Below are 19,108 nucleotides of genomic sequence, written 5' to 3'. Positions count from 1 at the left end.
TGTGATTTAAACTTATAGTATAATAACTAGTAATTCAAACGCGTTTCTCTTAGTACAATTATTTAATAGACTATTTATTATGAGTGGAAGGGAAGAGATTTCAGTAATCAATGATAAATTCATTCAAATGTACATTTCAAAGATGGCAAGTAAAGATTAAAATTTCAATAAAGTAATACAGTTCCTAAGAGACTTAACATTAAATGCTATTGAATAAAATTACGTAATGACATTGATACAAATATTGGTTATGAACCTGTCCAATTTCAATTTAACGGTAAAATGCTCCGGATATTTTTTTGTAAAAAAAATTAAGTCACCTTAAAATGAGTAAAACATACAAAACAAAGAATGAATTGTCAACACAATCGGAATAATATTCAATTCACTACTCTTTCCCCAATTCGAGGCTCTACATGCAAATTGCTGACTGTGCAAAGGCGAATAGTGCAAGAATTAGTTGTGTACTTAGCGAGTTTGAGTAAACTAAGTAGGATTTGAAACTTTGCAAGGTGGAAGTACGATAAGGAAAGGTTTGCAGTAACACCAATGACTATCTCTAAATGAGTTGGTGTGGTTCTGAAAAGAACCGTTGATTTCAACTAGGCGTTTCAATCAGTATGCTTTGATTCTCTGATCGAAACGTCAAGTTGAAACCAACCGTTATTTTCAGAACCACCCCAACTCATTTAAAGATAGTCATTACATGGTGTTAAGGCAAACATTTCCTTATTGAGTAAACCAGTAAATTTTTACCCAGGGTTTGTCCTTGCATGCTAAAGCCTTTAGCATGCAATGACAAACCCTGGGTAAAAATTAAAGGGAATAGTTAAAACTAATTAATCAAATATCCAATAGGAAGAACAGCGGAGTGTAATGAGGAGTTTATCCAAGTTCTTCTGACAAACCAGAAGTTACTACTTTATAAATTTACAGTGAAAATGGAATTGAATGTGATGTATATTCAAAACTAACCACATCAACAATTAATATTGCTGAAAGGTACATACATTATAGTGGTATTTAAATTCATTTATGAATACATAAAACTATTTTGGCTTTGATTGTTCAAAATCTAAAATCACAATTTGTATTGTTATTTGGAACAGATCCAACCGAATTTTTAAAATCCTATATTGACAGGGGAAACTATATAGGCCCTAAGCCTTTAACTTCTATTATATAAAATAATACTATTCAATTCATTTTATTCGCTTCTTTTAAACTATACTGGGAGTTTTCTGAACGCTATGGGCAACAGACTTATCAGTTAATTTACAAAACTATGGGTGCGTCCAATAAGCTTCCCTGGGTCCGCCCCGATCTGCCCCCGGTACCTTCGAATGGCTTTACCGCAGCCCCAAGTGCCCTGCTTGTGGAACGGTCACTTGGGGCTTGCCCCGAGGTGCATGACGATTAGCTCTTGTCAGGGGCTCACCTGAGTGAGCACCGCAGGGTCGACCCAGGGAAGCTAATCGAACGCACCCATTGAATGATGGATAAACATGTGCCTGGTATGTGCCGCTACCCAGCATCCAGAAACAATTCTACTGTACAGTTTAATACATACAACATGCAAAAATATGGTTTATTATTTACAGGTTTGCCTTATTCCCGATGACTCAGTTTGGCATTTTCATTTACTGCAACTATGTATGAAAATATTCCATAAACACAGCACAATAAACTAGGATTTTAGTATTAACATTTTTGATAAAAAACGAGACACTTTTTGAGGAGTCCATGGTTTTATTATAAGAAATAAGTAAAACAAATTTAAAACTACATAAGCCTAAACTGAGCCAATAACAATAACAAACAACTTAACCATCTAGGTGCCTCCGTTTAGAGACCAGGTCCGAGAATGCCTCCATTAGAGACAAGAAACATCCGGATTCTGTTTTGGGCTGAGAACCGTCCGAACTCTGTTTCATGACTGGGACCAGGTTTGGAGAAGTTACCATCATCCCAAAGCAGCAACAAATTTCTGTATAAACAAATCTACATGATCTTTGTTTTTGTTGCAAAGTGTTAGAAGCAACTGTCATGGTTTCAGAATATGCCCATTTGAACATTCTAGAATTCTCGCAATATAAATAAATCAATTTATTCTGTTTAATTAAATTGAAAAAAAAAAGGTTAACTCAAGGGTTAAAAATTGTTTTGTTTAAGTAAATATAGCTTCTAGTGTTTATGTATTAACCCTGGGAAAAGGGTAATCATGCAAAAATACATCTTCTACAAATCTACTACTAGATACATGTAGTAACACAGTTTTTAAAAAGTCTTTTGACGGAAGGAATAGAAACCACATTTCTAATTATCATTTAAAAAACTAAATATTTCCAAATAAATAAAGCTAAAAATGCACCATAAGTTGACAAATTATGTAACAACTCTAACTTTTAAGAATTAAATTCTAGTTTCTCTATGTGATTTGCTTATGAATTAAATGGGTGCTCTTTGCGCATTCTAGATGAGTAATAATTACAAATCTCTTTAAAATGCTGTTTGTGTTTTCTTCAAAAAAAGAAATTGTTTCTGGCAGTAGCTGCTGAATGCCCAAACACCTTGTAAACCATTAGAAGGTGCTACGTAAATCCATCTCATTATCAAAAATATATGTCTGCTCACCCTGTTGAAAAACACACATTGCGCACTTTGATACAACCCAAGGGGTGTGATAAAGCGCTAGAAGAAACCAATATTGTTATTATTTATGGCTCGGCCATAAGAACTTGTGCCATAAGTGACAATACTCAGCTAACATAAATTTTTAGTTACTAGTCAGATGGACCAGTGAGCTTGTCTTTTCACTTGTCCACCAGCATTTTCCCTTGTCCATATTTTAAGGTTTTATTTTAAAAATTGTCATTGGCTTTGGACTTGCAGGATTTGCCCTTAAATTTTTTAGTGACTTTAGCTTGCCTATTCGCGAGTCCGCCAGTTTTTTTACAAGTTCAATTTTTAATGAAATGAGGATGTTTTTCAACATTGAACTAGCCAGCCGGACCGCCTGGAGTAAACTTTAACTGGTCATTCGGTATTTCAACCAGAATTCGACCAGTGGACCACTGCTATTGCTAAGGGAGAATGTTGATAAGAGTAGGGGTTTACCTAGGGGTGTGATCAAGCACTATATAAGAAACCAGAGTTATAATATTATTTATGGCTCAGCCGTAAGAACTTAAGCTTAGTATGCAAGATTTCTTGGCAATTACTCAGCTCATAAGTGTATGGGTTACCTTGGTGATGGCTGTCAGCACAGTCAGCACAGAGCGATGAACTGAGGATGCAGCAGAGATGACATGACTTGAGCTTCTTGGTGATGGCTGTTTAGGACACAGTCAGCACAGAGCGATGAACTGAGGATGCAGCAGAGATGACATGACTTGAGCTTCTTGGTGATGGTTGTTTAAGACAGTCAGGACAGAGCGATGAACGGAGGAAGCAGCAGAGATGACATGGCTTGAGCTTCTTGGTGATGGTTGTTTAAGACAGTCAGGACAGAGCGATGAACGGAGGAAGCAGCAGAGATGACATGACTTGAGCTTCTTGGTGATGGTTGTTTAAGACAGTCAGGACAGAGCGATGAACGGAGGAAGCAGCAGAGATGACATGGCTTGAGCTTCTTGGTGATGGTTGTTTAGGACAGTCAGCACAGAGCGATGAACTGAGGATGCAGCAGAGATGACATGGCTTGAGCTTCTTGGTGATGGTTGTTTAAGACAGTCAGGACAGAGCGATGAACGGAGGAAGCAGCAGAGATGACATGACTTGAGCTTCTTGGTGATGGTTGTTTAAGACAGTCAGGACAGAGCGATGAACTGAGGATGCAGCAGAGATGACATGACTTGAGCTTCTTGGTGATGGTTTTTTAAGACACAGTCAGGAACGAGCGATGAACGGAGGATGCAGCAGAGATGACATGACTTGAGCTTCTTGGTGATGGTTGTTTAAGACAGTCAGGACAGAGCGATGAACGGAGGAAGCAGCAGAGATGACATGGCTTGAGCTTCTTGGTGATGGTTGTTTAAGACACAGTCAGGACAGAGCGATGAACGGAGGAAGCAGCAGAGATGACATGACTTGAACTTCTTGGTGATGGTTGTTTAAGACAATCAGGACAGAGCGATGAACGGAGGAAGCAGCAGAGATGACATGGCTTGAGCTTCTTGGTGATGGTTGTTTAAGACACAGTCAGGACAGAGCGATGAACAGAGGAAGCAGCAGAGATGACATGACTTGAACTTCTTGGTAGCTGGTGAGATTCGGTCAATAGAGGGCTGCATTGGATATAATATCAAAGATCAAACATTAAAGTGGTTGTGTCAACATGATCAAAGCAGACCTCTGGCTGTACATGGAATTATGAACTCTCAACCAGTTACTTTTTTCATAAACAATTATTTTTTGTTAACAGTATATTTAAAGCACTTGTATGCTGATTTAGGTTGGAAAGCATCCATTACAAATAAAACGAATTGTTGTTGTTGTTATCATTATGATGAAGAATTTCAGAAATAAAAATGTACTATGTTACCTGTGGGAAAACAAAAACAAAAAACTAAAGGATAACATTCTTAATACACATAGGGAAAAAGTTAAACGGCTCATCAAAGTCTTGTCATCAAAATCTTGTCATCAAAAACGTGTTTTAAAAATATCAGTTTTCAAATTAATCAATGATTCTTATTTGAAAAATGCAAATGCGACAGACAACCAGTTAATTTACTTATATCAACAATTGTATAAAGACATGCTATGGAATTTCTTATTTGAAAGCAAAAAGAAAGGCAAACTCGAAAACCTGGTTTTCATGTCAAGTTGTTATTGTTCTGATTCTGAAGTACCTTGGGAATGGTTTAGTCTCCTCAGAAGAGACTTTGAAGGTGTCATCGATACTGAAGACATCTTGGTCTGGTTCCTTGAGGTCTACCCTGTTCAATGAGTCAGGATCACTAGATGTCACCAGATCAGATACCCCTTGTTGACCATCCATAGTGAAGAACCTTGTATTGCTTGAGGGACCTGAAGTGACTGCTACAAACAAACAAAATAAATATAAAAATCACAGTCGGACACTTTTGGTTACCTTTTAAACAGATGCAAAAAATAGTTAATGGCCTGACGTTTTGACCCTTGCAGAGTCTTTCGGTAAGGGTTAAAGAATATAACTTGTTTTTCCCCTACCATCGATGTGTTTTAAGCACTGTATACTCACTACTTTCCAGAGTTCTGTGAAAACAAAATCCACAGGAAGAAAATACTCAATGAGATTCGAACCAACAACCTTTACATTGCTAGAGCAGATGTCTTACCACTAGACAACTGAGCTAAAGCCTGCTGGCTCGAAGCAGTTTGAACCCTTTGTGTTAGCAGCGAGTACTTCAATGACTTAAAAGGATGTTGGTTTGAGTGAATTGACTCAACACTTTTTGTCCACAGAACTCGGGGAAAGGGTGTAAGGGTAAAAGCAAATCATATGTTTACCTTTAGCCGAGTTGTCTACTTGGTAGTTAGTCAGGTGTAGAATGCTGGACTTGGGTGCTTTACGTTTGCGGCTTCCAGCTACAGGCGTTTTTCCGACAGAATGATCTCCTAAAATGAATGAAATTGAAATAAAACAGCTGACTGTTTTTTGAAATCAGAAAGTTTGGAAACCAATCTCACAAATTCCAGACTGCGCCTTCGACTCTTGAAGCCTGGTATAACATAATCAATCAATCAATCAATCAATCAATCAATCAATCAATCAATCAATCAATCAATCAATCAATCAGCCAGTCAGTCAATCAATCAGTCAATTACAACATTTATATAATAATAATAATAATAAACCGTTCTTTTAAAGCGCATTACACACGGAGTCCCAATGCGCTGTACAAAGTCAGAAAGAAAAAACAGACAAAACTAGTTGGGGTTTAACAAGTGAGTTTTGAGAAGGCGTTTGAATTTATCCAGAGTTTTAGCGTCTTTGATGTTGCGTGGGGAGTTTGTTCCAAAGAGTAAGAGAAGACGTAGAAAATGCACGCTGGCCGTAAGACTTAGTAGAAGCGGATGAACAGGCAAGTAGAGATTGTGATTGAGAGAGGATATTTCGAGAAGGCTGGTATTTGTGAACAAGTTGTTGCAAGTATGTAGGTGCGTGGACATGGATACAGCTGTATGCCAGAAGAAGGGTTTTGTAAGCAATCCGTTTTCTAACCGGAAGCCAGTGCAAGTCCGAGAATATAGGTGAAATGTGGTCACAGGTTTTGGATCGTGTGACCAATCTGGCTGCTGAGTTCTGAACTCGCTGAAGATTGGAGATTCCGGAGTCAGGTAGACCGAGAAGAAGACTATTACAAAAATCAAGGCGGGATGTAATGAAGGCGTGAACCAGTTTTTCCGTGGTGGATTTGTCAAGAAGATTGCGAATTTGTCCAATTTTGTGTAATGCGAGGTACGAAGACTTGCAGATATTTTTCACATGGAAGTCCGTTCGAAGATCGTTCTGAAAAATGACACCGAGATCTCATACTCTCTGAACCGGTTCTATTGGAAAACTGCCAATTGAGATAGGTGAAAGTGTGGTAGACCTCGGTCTTCTCTTCATTCAATTTTAGTTTGTTGGCGACAGACCATGCTCGTACGTCATTAAGGCAGTGTTCTAGCTGTGAGATGGTAGTTGGGCGATCTTGCTCGTTAGTGAAGACGTATACCTGGGTGTCGTCGGCGTACAACATTCTATTGATATCATGGCCCTCGATGATGTCTTCGAGGGGGGATGTGTAGAGAGTGAAACATAACGGTCCCAAAACAGATCCTTGAGGAACACCGCAGAATGGCACTTGAGGGTTCGAAAGAGCACCATTGATGACGACACTCTGGGTGCGATTTTCTAGATATGACTCAAACCAACCGATAGCGTGACCGGTTACGCCGTATCTGTTTGTAAGACGCTGAAGCATGATGCTATGGTCGATCGTGTCGAAGGCAGATGAATAATCAAGGAGGACAAGAATAGCTTCTTGCCCCTTATCGGCTGCCAGGAGTAGGTCGTTTTGAACACGTAGAAGGGCAGTCTCAACACTATGATGTTTTCTGTAAGCGGACTGGAAGTGTCCATGAAGATTGTTGTCGGTGAGGTAATTTTGAAGTTGGGCAGCGGCTGCACGTTCTATTGTCTTTGAAAGAAACGACAGGTTTGCAATGGGCCTGCAGTTCTTGAGTTGTTCTGTGTCCAGGTTAGGTTTCTTAAGCAAGGGAGTGATATGGGCGTGTTTCATTGCTTCTGGGAAATGACCATGCAGCAGAGAATGATTGACGATATTCGTGATGATAGGAACGAGCTCGTCTAAACACATCTTCAAAATCCATGTGGGAATCGGATCAAGCCTGGATGTAGAAGAGGGGGAAGCAGCAATGATGAGTTCTGTGAAAGTGGTTCAAACTGATGAAAGGTAGTCATGCATGAGTCGAATACTGGTTTAGAAACTACGAGCTCAGGAGTTTCGTCAAGTTCTGTAGTTATGTTCCGCGTTTTCTGGACGAAGAACTTAGAGAAACGTTCAACAAGAGGTTCAGATGACAAATCGGCCGACGGGAGGGTTTTTGAAGAGGCTGGTGTGCATAATTTGTCAACCTTGCGAAAAAGTTGGCGGGAGTCACAGTCCTTCAGTTGGTTCCTGTGATATTCCGATTTAGTCTCGGTTATAAGTTGATTGTAGTGATAGCTCTGCTCTTTAAGTAGTTGTTTGTGAACCATCAATCTTGAAGACATCCACCTGCGTTCGCACTTACGCAGTTGTCTCTTTGCTTTGCGAATATCTTCATTGTACCAGGGAGCATGAGGGCATGATGAAATGGTACGCCAGATTTGAGGGGCATGCTTGTCCAGAAGATCTCCCAGACTTGTATCATATTGATGAACAAGAGAGTCTAGGTCAGTGGCTGGAGTTGTAGATATTGGTGAGGCCAGAACATCTTGGAGAAAAGCCTCAATATCAATCTTGCGGAGTTCACGTAGCCTGATCTCTCTTTTCACATGATCCGGGCGATTAATGTTAAGCAAGCATTTTACGGCAGCGTGATCGGAAGGCAAGTAATTCGCAGTGCTGACATGAGAAATTGCATCATCTGTTGAGCGAGTTAAGAGGAGGTCCAATGTATGACCATCACAGTGTGTGGGACCAGTAACATGCTGCTCGAGGTTGAATGAGTCGATGAGATCAAGAAAGATCGCAGCTTCGCGGTTTGCTTGGTCATCAACATGGAAATTGAAGTCCCCAGATATCAAAACATACCCTGGCTCAGAAACAACCGATTCTAAAAGGGTAGAAAATTCAGTGAAGAAAGTTGGACCTGTCAAATGGCCACTAGCAAGTCTTTGGGGCCGGTAGATGACAATGAGACGAAGAGGAGTTTTTCGAGCGGGCATTGATGGATAAATCAATATGTTCAAATGATTCAAATGATCTACCTTCGTTTCTATGAACATCAAAGCTCTCTCGAAGAAGTACACAAACTCCACCACCGGCACGGTCTATACGAGGGATGTGATGAACTTGGTAGTTAGGTAACGTAGAAGTCAGATCAGCGACTGCACGGTGGTCACGATTATCTCCAGATAACCATGTTTCAGTAATACAGAAAATGTCAATGGAATTAGAGATGACGAGATCACACATGACAGTGATTTTAGGTTTTATTGATCGTGCATTCCATAAACCGAAGTTTGTAGGGACCGTTTTCTGCTCAGTATAAGAAGTAGGTGGTGTTTGTACAAGGTTGGTGAGATGAGCACCGTTTTGACTTGGCTGGTAATCAGGGTGAAACTCACAAGGTTGGTGAGATGAGCACCGTTTTGACTTGGCTGGTAATCAGGGTGAAACTCACAAGGTTGGTGAGATGAGCACCGTTTTGACTTGGCTGGTAATCAGGGTGAAACTCACAAGGTTGGTGAGATGAGCACCGTTTTGACTTGGCTGGTAATCAGGGTGAAACTCACAAGGTTGGTCACAACGAGACAAAAAAGGAATTGGTTTCTGCCTTTTAGACCATGATCTGCGGCCCCTTTTCGTCGGTCTAGCCACACCAATTCCAAGTTCTTTCAGTCTGTGGTGTATATGCAGGGGTACCCTGGCTTTCACTGGAGGAAACAATTCCAGTAGATCGGCTTTGCTGTAGGAGTTTGTTGTAGTTGCAGCCATGATTACAGCTAAGAAAAGCATCAGCACAATGGAGAACAAAGCAGAGTCAGCCATGCATATGACAGTAGTTGGAGTACAAAGGAGATCAAAACCACTGCAAGGGCTATACTATTGAGCTTGCCTGAATCCCAAGGGAGAAACCGGATGAAAATCTCAGAATTTTGCAGAAATGGAGGCGTAGAATTCCACGACTAATGAACGAGGATGATCACTGACAGATAAATGTCTACTGGACAAGTAAGGGAATTCACCAAGTTTACTTAGGCAACAAAAATACAAAAAATTGCTGGAGCTTGTGTGGAGGTGCAACCGGAGGCGCTACCAGCAATATAGCTCAAAAATAACACACAAAAAAGTTACATGAAAATAATTACAATACATTTGTTGAAAAAGATAATATTTTAGCAGTTTCTTAAAAATATATGACATAACAAACGGTTGACATTTCTGAGGCACAATTCCATCAAGATCAAAGCACAATGCTTACCCTTAGAGTTGTGTTTATGAGACGTCTTCCCTTCTTTCTTGACGAAGGTTGAATTCTTGTAAAGGAACGTTGACTTCTTATGATGCTGAGATTTACCCTGAGGTTTAAACTGAGCTGGCGAGTACTGGGGCAATGAAGCAAGGCGAGCTTCCACATCAATCTCGCCATAGTCACTGAAAAAATATACATACAGGTACATGAGCTTTAGAATATTACACAGTAACCCGGACACAACTATCAGACCTTTCACACAAATTAAAAAAAATTGCACTGTAGAGTGCACTTTAACAGTACTGGTTGTCAAAATAAAACTTTGAAATTATGTAAAATTGCACTGTAGAGTGCACTTTAACACTACTGGTTGTCAAAATAAAACTTTGAAATTATGTAAAATTGCACTGTAGAGTGCACTTTAACACTACTGGTTGTCAAAATAAAACTTTGAAATTATGTAAAATTGCACTGTAGAGTGCACTTTAACACTACTGGTTGTCAAAATAAAACTTTCAAATTGTCAGCGATATACTTTTTTAACATTTCAAGAACTAGAATCCGTATGCAACATTTTAGCTAAAAAAGTGCAAAAATGTTACATGCACTCAGGCATGTAAGGTCAGGAAAGTAGAATGCAAAGAGCGTTAGTTCTATGCTATGTGCATGTGTGCATGCGGTAAATCAGAGGAGGCAGAAGAGTGTAATGTAAGCCCTGCAGAGGGTATGTACTGTGATCCCTGCATTCCTTGCCTTCAAACAACAAGAATCATTCAAAATCAACTCACAAATCTGCAGAGCTGGATAGCGACCCGCATCCACTGACTGTCCTTTTGCGAGACTTTCTCCTGCTTGCTCGTTTTGGTTTGTCTGGGCTGGGTTTAAACACGACGTCATCACCATCACTCAAGCTACTTCCATCAATTTGCTTCCAGGTCTTCTTGCAGTTGAATGGTCGTTCTGGCCTCTGAAGAGACTCTAACATTCCTGAAATAACATCAAAGCATACAGGGATGTGACTGGACTAACTTCTAGATATGAACACTCTCAGCAAATATAGAGTTTTGAGATCACATTTTGTTTTTAATATGAAGTAAGGAGTTCAATGCCAAATGAACAGGGCCAAATTTCAATAAAACATTTTAGCACAGAAAATTCTTGCTTGGCAAAAATAGGTTACCAGCCAAAAGAACATACATTTACCATTGCTGTGGCTGGTACCCCACCACAATTTCTTGCTTAGCAAAGGCATTCACTAAGCAGAATATTCTGCTTCACAGCTTGATGACATTGGGCTATGTATGATTGTTTCCTACCTTCCATGACAAACTCCCTGTAGAGACGCCCTTTACAAGATCGAGCTGAAGTTCGTCTAGTACCCTGTTCCTCCACCCAATCTCCTCCATAACTACTAGGTAGATCCATCATATCCTCCATCATATCCTCGGCACCAGACTGTAAGCCTGAGCCTTGCATCTCGCCTTTATGTTCCATACACTCATTTCCTGATTGCAGTGCTCGACTCAAAACCGCAAATTCTTGTTTGAGTTCTTGGTCTTGAATGGCAGACAATCTTCCGGGGGATTTCTCTGTCTGCTCCTTATTCCTGATTGTAACTCTTGAGTCGTTGTTATTTATCTCTTGTGGGTCGAAATTAAATCTTTCATGATTTTTTCTCTGCAACTCTGTTTTTGAAGTCAACATATTATTGTCTGTTTGACTGGTCTGGAACCCTGACTCTGGCTGATGGGTACATACGGTTTGATGGGATAGAGTGGGTGGATCAGGCGAGTATTTCAGGTCCAGTCTATCTGAGCACATCTGTTAAAGCAAGTTAAGAACCAGTGGTTAGACTACATGACTTGTAATCACACAGTTGTGGGTTTGAATTCTACCAAGCTGACTGCTGATTTTACTAGAATAAGTTTTGTCGTCTGAGTAACATAATCACAAAAATCATGTTTAAGCGGTTGATAATAACCAGCTGGGGCTGTTCAAAACCGGTTGTTTTTGGATACGTTTAGATGCATACTATATAAGTGCATGAATGCATATCCGAAAACTGTCTCAGTCATAAAAATGCAACACGCGTACAGAGCTCAAGGACGTCAGAAAACGTATAAGCTGAACAGAGTTTCATAATTATTTATTACGCCTTTTAACCAAAAGGCATTTATGAAGATCATCTAAACAAACAACAAAAATAAAGTGATACTTCCGGGGGTTAAGATCTCTGGGAACAAGGTTGTGGCTAGTCCATTACCTCAGCAAATTCAAAGAGTCTTGATTTGGGGGACAGCGGAGTTCCTGGGCTGAGAGTATTAGAGGTTGTTGATTTGCTCATTGATTGTTCACCAGCAAGAAGCAGCATGCTCAAACCACCCATATCACTAGGATCTGTAATATACAAACAACAAAGAGTTTCACAATCTGAACCACGTTCTCCCTTTAGCAGTGGTCTGTTGACCAAATGCCAGATAAAAAAACAGCCGAGGACCAGTCAGGGTTTGACAATGCCACTAAGCTCGCTAGCCTGAGACTACCAGATTTACAGCAGGGCTACACATTTGTCCAGTTTGATAGCCCGGCGAGCTAGTGGAAAAATAATGCAAAAATCAATATCACAAACAGCAATAAACTGTGCTGATGGTGTATAGTAAAGTTTGTGTCGTGACTCATGACATAATGTGTTTTTCGGGCTACCAAAATCTCATCAAGGCTATTAAAAGTTCTTGGTTACTAGCCCTGCTGACTACCATGAAAATACACTTAATTTCAACCACTGCCAGTCACAAAGTAGTCCTGCTGGATAGTTCTATTGAAAAGCATCCCTATTTTATATGAAATATGAACGAAGTGACAAACCAGACAGACCAGTGAAGTGACAAGTGAACTTGTCCTGCTGGCCAGTCACTGAAAAGGTTAAGGGTAAACCCTGAACCATACAGATCCAATACCGACAATTCTCAAAACAGTGACAGCCACTGCTGACAAAAGGTCTGAATTGTTTGGTGGTATATGATGGTATTTTAACCTTTTGGTTACCCCTCGAGAATAGATTTCAAGGAGCTTATTGGGACAGTTTCCCGAGCACTGGAGAGGTAAAAAAGAAAAAGGAAAAAAAGCAAGATCTATACCATGGTATAACAAAACAATTGCTGCAAGCTGCGATGGGGTCCATGGGTTTTGTACACCCCGCGAGTGCATACGCAACCCTGGCTTCGTCGCAGGTTATTGTAACATGAACTTTAATGTTAACTGGTACTGTCTTGTACAAGTGTACAGTGTGCTGAGATAATTGCATGTGGTGCACTTAGAACTATAAATGATAAGATTAGATAAACATACCGGCGAGCTTGCCTGGTGAGATTCGGCTGGAAGAAAGCAGATTAGTTTTTTTTGACGAATTGTTTTGAGGCCAGACTCCGAGGGTTTGGTTCGGTAGGTGCCCACAAGATGACTTGGTCCTTGTCTTCATTGTTGGACTGCTTGACTTGACACTTTGTTTATTGGAACCACACCATTTATAGTCTGGATGGGCCTTCATGAATGCCACCTTGCACTGCAATAAAATAAACAAAAAACAATAACTGTTAAAGGTACAATTCAGGAAAATGTAAGGACAATTTTGACATGAACAGAAATATTAACACACCTATACTTCCCACCAATTTGATTTCATCCCGTGTGTTGCTTTGAATGGTCGATAAACTATGCCAGCTTGCTATATGATTTCATCCCGTGTGTTGCTTTGAATGGTCGATAAACTATGCCAGCTTGCTATATGATTTCATCCCATGTGTTGCTTTGAATGGTCGATAAACTATACCAGCTTGCTATATGATTTCATCCCATGTGTTGCTTTGAATGGTCGATAAACTATGCCAGCTTGCTATATGATTTCATCCCATGTGTTGCTTTGAATGGTCGATAAACTATGCCCGCTTGCTATATGATTTCATCCCGTGTGTTGCTTTGAATGGTCGATAAACTATGCCAGCTTGCTATATGATTTCATCCCATGTGTTGCTTTGAATGGTCGATAAACTATGCCCGCTTGCTATATGATTTCATCCCGTGTGTTGCTTTGAATGGTCGATAAACTATGCCAGCTTGCTATATGATTTCATCCCATGTGTTGCTTTGAATGGTCGATAAACTATGCCAGCTTGCTATATGATTTCATCCCCTGTGTTGCTTTGAATGTTCGATAAACTATGCCAGCTTGCTATATGATTTCATCCCGTGTGTTGCTTTGAATGGTCGATAAACTATGCCAGCTTGCTATATGATTTCATCCTGTGTGTTGCTTTGAATGGTCGATTATCTATGCCAGCTTGCTATATGATTTCATCCCGTGTGTTGCTTTGAATGGTCGATAAACTATGTAAGCTTGCTATATGATTTCATCCCGTGTGTTGCTTTGAATGGTTGATAAACTATGCCAGCTTGCTATATGATTTCATCCTGTGTGTTGCTTTGAATGGTCGATAAACTATGCCAGCTTGCTATATGATTTCATCCCGTGTGTTGCTTTGAATGGTCGATAAACTATGCCAGCTTGCTATATGATTTCATCCCGTGTGTTGCTTTGAATGGTCGATAAACTATACCAGCTTGGAATATGATTTCATCCCATGTGTTGCTTTGAATGGTCGATAAACTATACCAGCTTGCTATATGATTTCATCCCATGTGTTGCTTTGAATGGTCGATAAACTATGCCAGCTTGCTATATGATTTCATCCCATGTGTTGCTTTGAATGGTCGATAAACTATGCCAGCTTGCTATATGATTTCATCCCCTGTGTTGCTTTGAATGGTCGATAAACTATACCAGCTTGCTATATGATTTCATCCCGTGTGTTGCTTTTGAATGGTCGATAAACTATGCCAGCTTGCTATATGATTTCATCCCATGTGTTGCTTTGAATGGTCGATAAACTATGCCAGCTTGCTATATGATTTCATCCCCTGTGTTGCTTTGAATGGTCGATAAACTATGCCAGCTTGCTATATGATTTCATCCCGTGTGTTGCTTTGAATGGTCGATAAACTATGCCAGCTTGCTATATGATTTCATCCCCTGTGTTGCTTTGAATGTTCGATAAACTATGCCAGCTTGCTATATGATTTCATCCCGTGTGTTGCTTTGAATGGTCGATAAACTATGCCAGCTTGCTATATATCATATATAGGATATCATGTGGTGAATGCATCTACACAGTACACAGTCAACCCTCCTACTGTCTGACCATTCTGATCATCCACTGTGGTTCCGAATAGACAGTGAAGGCATCTACACAGTACACAGTCAACCCTCCTATACTGTCTGACCATTCTGAACATCCACTGTGGTTCCGAATAGACAGTGAAGGCATCTACACAGTACACAGTCAACCCTCCTATACTGTCTGACCATTCTGAACATCCACTGTGGTTCCGAATAGACAGTGAAGGCATCTACACAGTACACAGTCAACCCTCCTATACTGTCTGACCATTCTGATCATCCACTGTGGTTCCGAATAGACAGTGAAGGCATCTACACAGTACACAGTCAACCCTCCTACTGTCTGGCCATTCTGATCATCCACTGTGGTTCCGAATAGACAGTGAAGGCATCTACACAGTACGCAGTCAACCCTCCTATACTGTCTGACCATTCTGATCATCCACTGTGGTTCCGAATAGACAGTGAAGGCATCTACACAGTACACAGTCAACCCTCCTACTGTCTGACCATTCAATATCTGCTGCGCTTTTGAGTGACATGTCTACTGTATAAACGTTGTGACCTGTGACATCACTTGTTTACAAAAGAGCCACCAAGCCTGGACTTCCTGCAGCCACGATTTGTACAAGGCCTAATAGAAGAAAACATAAAATCTTATATTTTATGGAGATTGCACTGTCTAATTCTTATCAACTCATGAATGATGAAAGGGGGCACATCTTAAAACTTGTCCTGGTTTTACTTTCATAACTCTTGGATTTATGTGGAAATTATGGCACAAAATGTAAACTTTCCCATATGACCAGTGTAGTATCTTGCCAGCCAGACTAGCAAGAGACTGGCAAGGTCACGCCCATTGTAAACAAAGTTCACATGGTCTATGCTATGCCAGCTTAACCTAGCCTGCATAATTACATATGCATCTAAATCACTATCTAATCATTCAATATCAGCCAATGTGGTTCTAAATAACAGATACACTATGGCAGCCCAAACATTAGCTTCTATAGCCCCTTTCACACGAGAGAACATTAGCAAGGGTCCCTTGCTACATTGTAGCATTGAAAGGACGACATCTACTGTCCAAGTTCTCTCGTGAAACATTTTCAAACATGATTACATTTTACAACCATGCTAAAATAAAGCAATGGACCCCAGTTAAATTTCTGTCATGTGAATAGCACTTTTGATTTTACCTCTCTTGCAAGTTGCAAGTATTTGGATTTCTCATCCCAGTCTAGCACTGCCCACATATCAGCCAACATCTTGGTGCAGGCTCGGTTGTCAAGCCATGGATGGCCACTCTTTACAACGCTCCTATGTCGTTTACAAAACAACAAGAAGGCATTCATTGGTCGTCTCAATGTTGAGTCTGCCCCATCTGGGTTGGTTACTGGAGACTCCATGACTGCAGACACAGGGAGGAAAAGGAAAGGTAGAAATAAGAAGGGCCTAAAGAGCTTCTAAAGCAGCAAATACTGCTTAAAAAATGAATTTCTGCTAAGCATAAATGAGCAGGATACCAGTCTACACATGTCAAATTTTATTTTAACTGATAACCAAGGTTTAAAGCAATCGCACAACATCGGTAAACAGTATTGTCCAAAGGCCCACAGTTCGTGTTTCACAACTTATATAAAACAACAAACCTGTGAAAATTTAGGCTCAATTGGTCATCGGAGTCGGGAGAAAATAATGGAAAAACCCACCCTTCTTTCCACACCTTTCGCTGTGTCATGACATGTGTTTAAAATACATCCGTTATTCTCGACGTTGAGAATTGATAATAGTTTTAATGTTTTCTCAAAAAAGTAAAGCATTTCGTGGAATAATATTTCAAGAGAAGTCTTTCACTATTACCTTCTGTTATTTGTAAATCTGTGAACTTTAAATTTTTGTTATGTTCAGAAAGTGTCCAATGGCTTTAAAGCATAACTAAGCCGGGCTTAGTTACATGTGCCTCATGGAGCTATAAAAAGGATTTACTTTCTCTCCTCATAAGTAGCTATATATGCTAAGTAGCCAGCGGGGCCAGTGGTAAGACAATTATTGAAGTCCACCAGAAAACTTGGTGGCCAAATAACTTGGTGAGAGTTTGTTTTTTCATTTACAGTCACATGACACACCCCTTTAAAAAGTTGTTTGAACCAACATGAATCAGCTGTTAGGGGGAAATATTTCACACACAATTTTGTTTTAATATAGTATGAGTTTCATAATCAGTAGGTCAAAGTTTTCAAATTCAGAATAAAATGTTAAACAATGGTATTTTTTACCCTCATCAATCCTGAATAAATACATTTAAAACCAACATGTACAGCTTGATAAGTTGCAGTTAAGATTAGAAATATTAATTAATCAATCATCAATTAACTTGAGTTGAGTTTTAAATAAAGTTCATAAAAAAAAGTTCACAATCAGGAACTAGCCTTTCCAGTTATTATGATGTTTAACTTAGTCAACGCTCTAGGCCCATACTCCAAGATACTTTTCTATTTTTTTTAAGAAGAAAAAAATATCTTGACTTGTGAAAAATTGGTGGGGTGCTTCATATTTAACTTGAGGGAATGAAAGATAAATAAAATGTTTGATGTCAAATTTTAATTTAGTGGATACAAAATCAAATATATATTATGTTCACACAAATAATTATTGACACTTTTGCCTTTATCTATTTAAAATGTTGCTCACAATGCCAATGGTAATGGTACACTGAGACTGAGAGTCTAGGTTTTGCTAGCCGATATTTTCTTATTTAATTCTTGCTTTGAAAAAATGAAAAATGTAGTTGGCAATTGTTATTTAATTACGGCAAAGTTACATTTATTATTTGTACCCTACGAATGATGATATGACCCATCAAAGTATCAAAATACATTTTCATTTCATTTCATTTCATTTTCTTTGCCAGCAAACATGAAAAGACACATGTATTAAAAAATTGCACATCAAAGATTTTACAAGAACATGCAATGCAATACAATACAAATGGTTATATAAATAAGATTATAAATAATGTAATTTTAATTGTAAAAACAACTCTGAGAATTCTGGCCAGGCCAGGTGTTTGTATACACAAATTTATAGACAAAGACATGTAGGCATACAGCGTATAATTGAGAAAGAAGAAAACAAAAAATATCCAATCACTATGTAAAATAGTTTTGATAATAAACAAACACAGAGTACAGCACTGGTCCAGACAACGGAGGAGCTGCAAGGGCCAAGGGAAGTGTGACATTTTCTATTTCGTCGTCATCCGCAAACAACAATCTGTCTCAACAAACTGTCAGATAAAACCAGGAAAACAAAACAAGCACCTACCACTTCACTTACTTATCATGTGACAGGCATATGTTTTGCAATTAATTTTGACGTTCTCTCACAAAATATACCAAAATGTGTCAGTCAGTAAAGAAGATGAAACACATTTTCTTCACCAGGTCAGTCATTTGCCTTTAGCTTTCGCGTCGCTCGAAAGGTCAACTTTTCACGTGTGTTTGTGTAGTTAGGAACTACGCGTCTAGAGGCCAGACTATAACACCTGAATACGCAGCGCCAGACTAAAGTTAGTCTTCATTCGTGCTTTTCCCGGTGTGGCGGTTTCAGTCTTCCGCCGTGTTCAGTTTTCCGGGTGACGTAGTCGGACATATCAAAACGCTGTGCGAACGGTTTTAGCTTTCCGGCGTGTTCAGTTTTCCGGGTGACCTGTCAGATACCGCCGCGAGTACCCTGGCGAGTACTGTAGTTCTCTCAGCAGTGACCCCCAAATTATTTATATTACTATTCTTTTCTGTGTAGTCACATAATCTCTTGCCCCATCTTTACATGTATTCATTGGTACAACTTTAGGCAGGTCACACTCTGCTTGCATCAAAAACAACTCATACGATCCACGCGTTTGCCGCTAGTTGTACTCGACTCGTGGACGCCGCCATGACAGCTACCGGAGGGTAACTTTCGCTTGCTGTGCGCAGACATCGCATGACGTAATGCTACCGTATTTGGTCATTCGGAAAACTGAACACGGCGGAAGTCTGAAACCGCCACACCGGGTAGAGTTTGAAGTGAGACATTGGCGTGCGGTATTAATTTAACTGAAAAGTTGAACAGGAACGTAACGGACGTACCAGTTTAACTCCTTCTCTATTTAGTGCGTTCGATTAGCTTTCCAGGGTCGACCCCGGTCTGTGGCGTTTT

General features: G+C 39.8%; 1 protein-coding gene across 3 annotated transcripts; it reads right to left on the bottom strand.

Moving 5' to 3' along the window:
- Nucleotides 1-649: 649 nt before the first annotated feature.
- LOC117301432 lies at nucleotides 650-18,349 on the bottom strand. 3 transcript variants are annotated; one of them, XM_033785418.1, is made up of 10 exons: nucleotides 18,233-18,349; nucleotides 16,105-16,316; nucleotides 13,021-13,234; nucleotides 11,936-12,069; nucleotides 10,989-11,493; nucleotides 10,461-10,659; nucleotides 9,682-9,854; nucleotides 5,494-5,601; nucleotides 4,854-5,043; nucleotides 650-4,286 (listed from the first exon to the last, which is right to left on the bottom strand). In XM_033785418.1, exons 2-10 carry the CDS (start codon nucleotides 16,312-16,314, stop codon nucleotides 4,190-4,192), a joined length of 1,830 nt encoding a protein of 609 aa, XP_033641309.1. In that variant the 5' UTR covers nucleotides 16,315-16,316; nucleotides 18,233-18,349; the 3' UTR covers nucleotides 650-4,189. The 3 variants fall into 3 exon arrangements, with proteins under 3 accessions (XP_033641309.1, XP_033641307.1, XP_033641308.1); XM_033785416.1 differs by having other exon boundaries at nucleotides 18,245-18,349; XM_033785417.1 differs by having other exon boundaries at nucleotides 4,854-5,040; nucleotides 18,245-18,349.
- Nucleotides 18,350-19,108: the final 759 nt, after the last annotated feature.

This window comes from Asterias rubens, chromosome 17, assembly GCF_902459465.1.
Source record: "Asterias rubens chromosome 17, eAstRub1.3, whole genome shotgun sequence".
NCBI classification, from domain to species: Eukaryota; Metazoa; Echinodermata; class Asteroidea; order Forcipulatida; family Asteriidae; genus Asterias; species Asterias rubens.
Note: the sequence above shows the minus strand (reverse complement) of the source record. Positions and strands in the feature narration are given on the sequence as shown.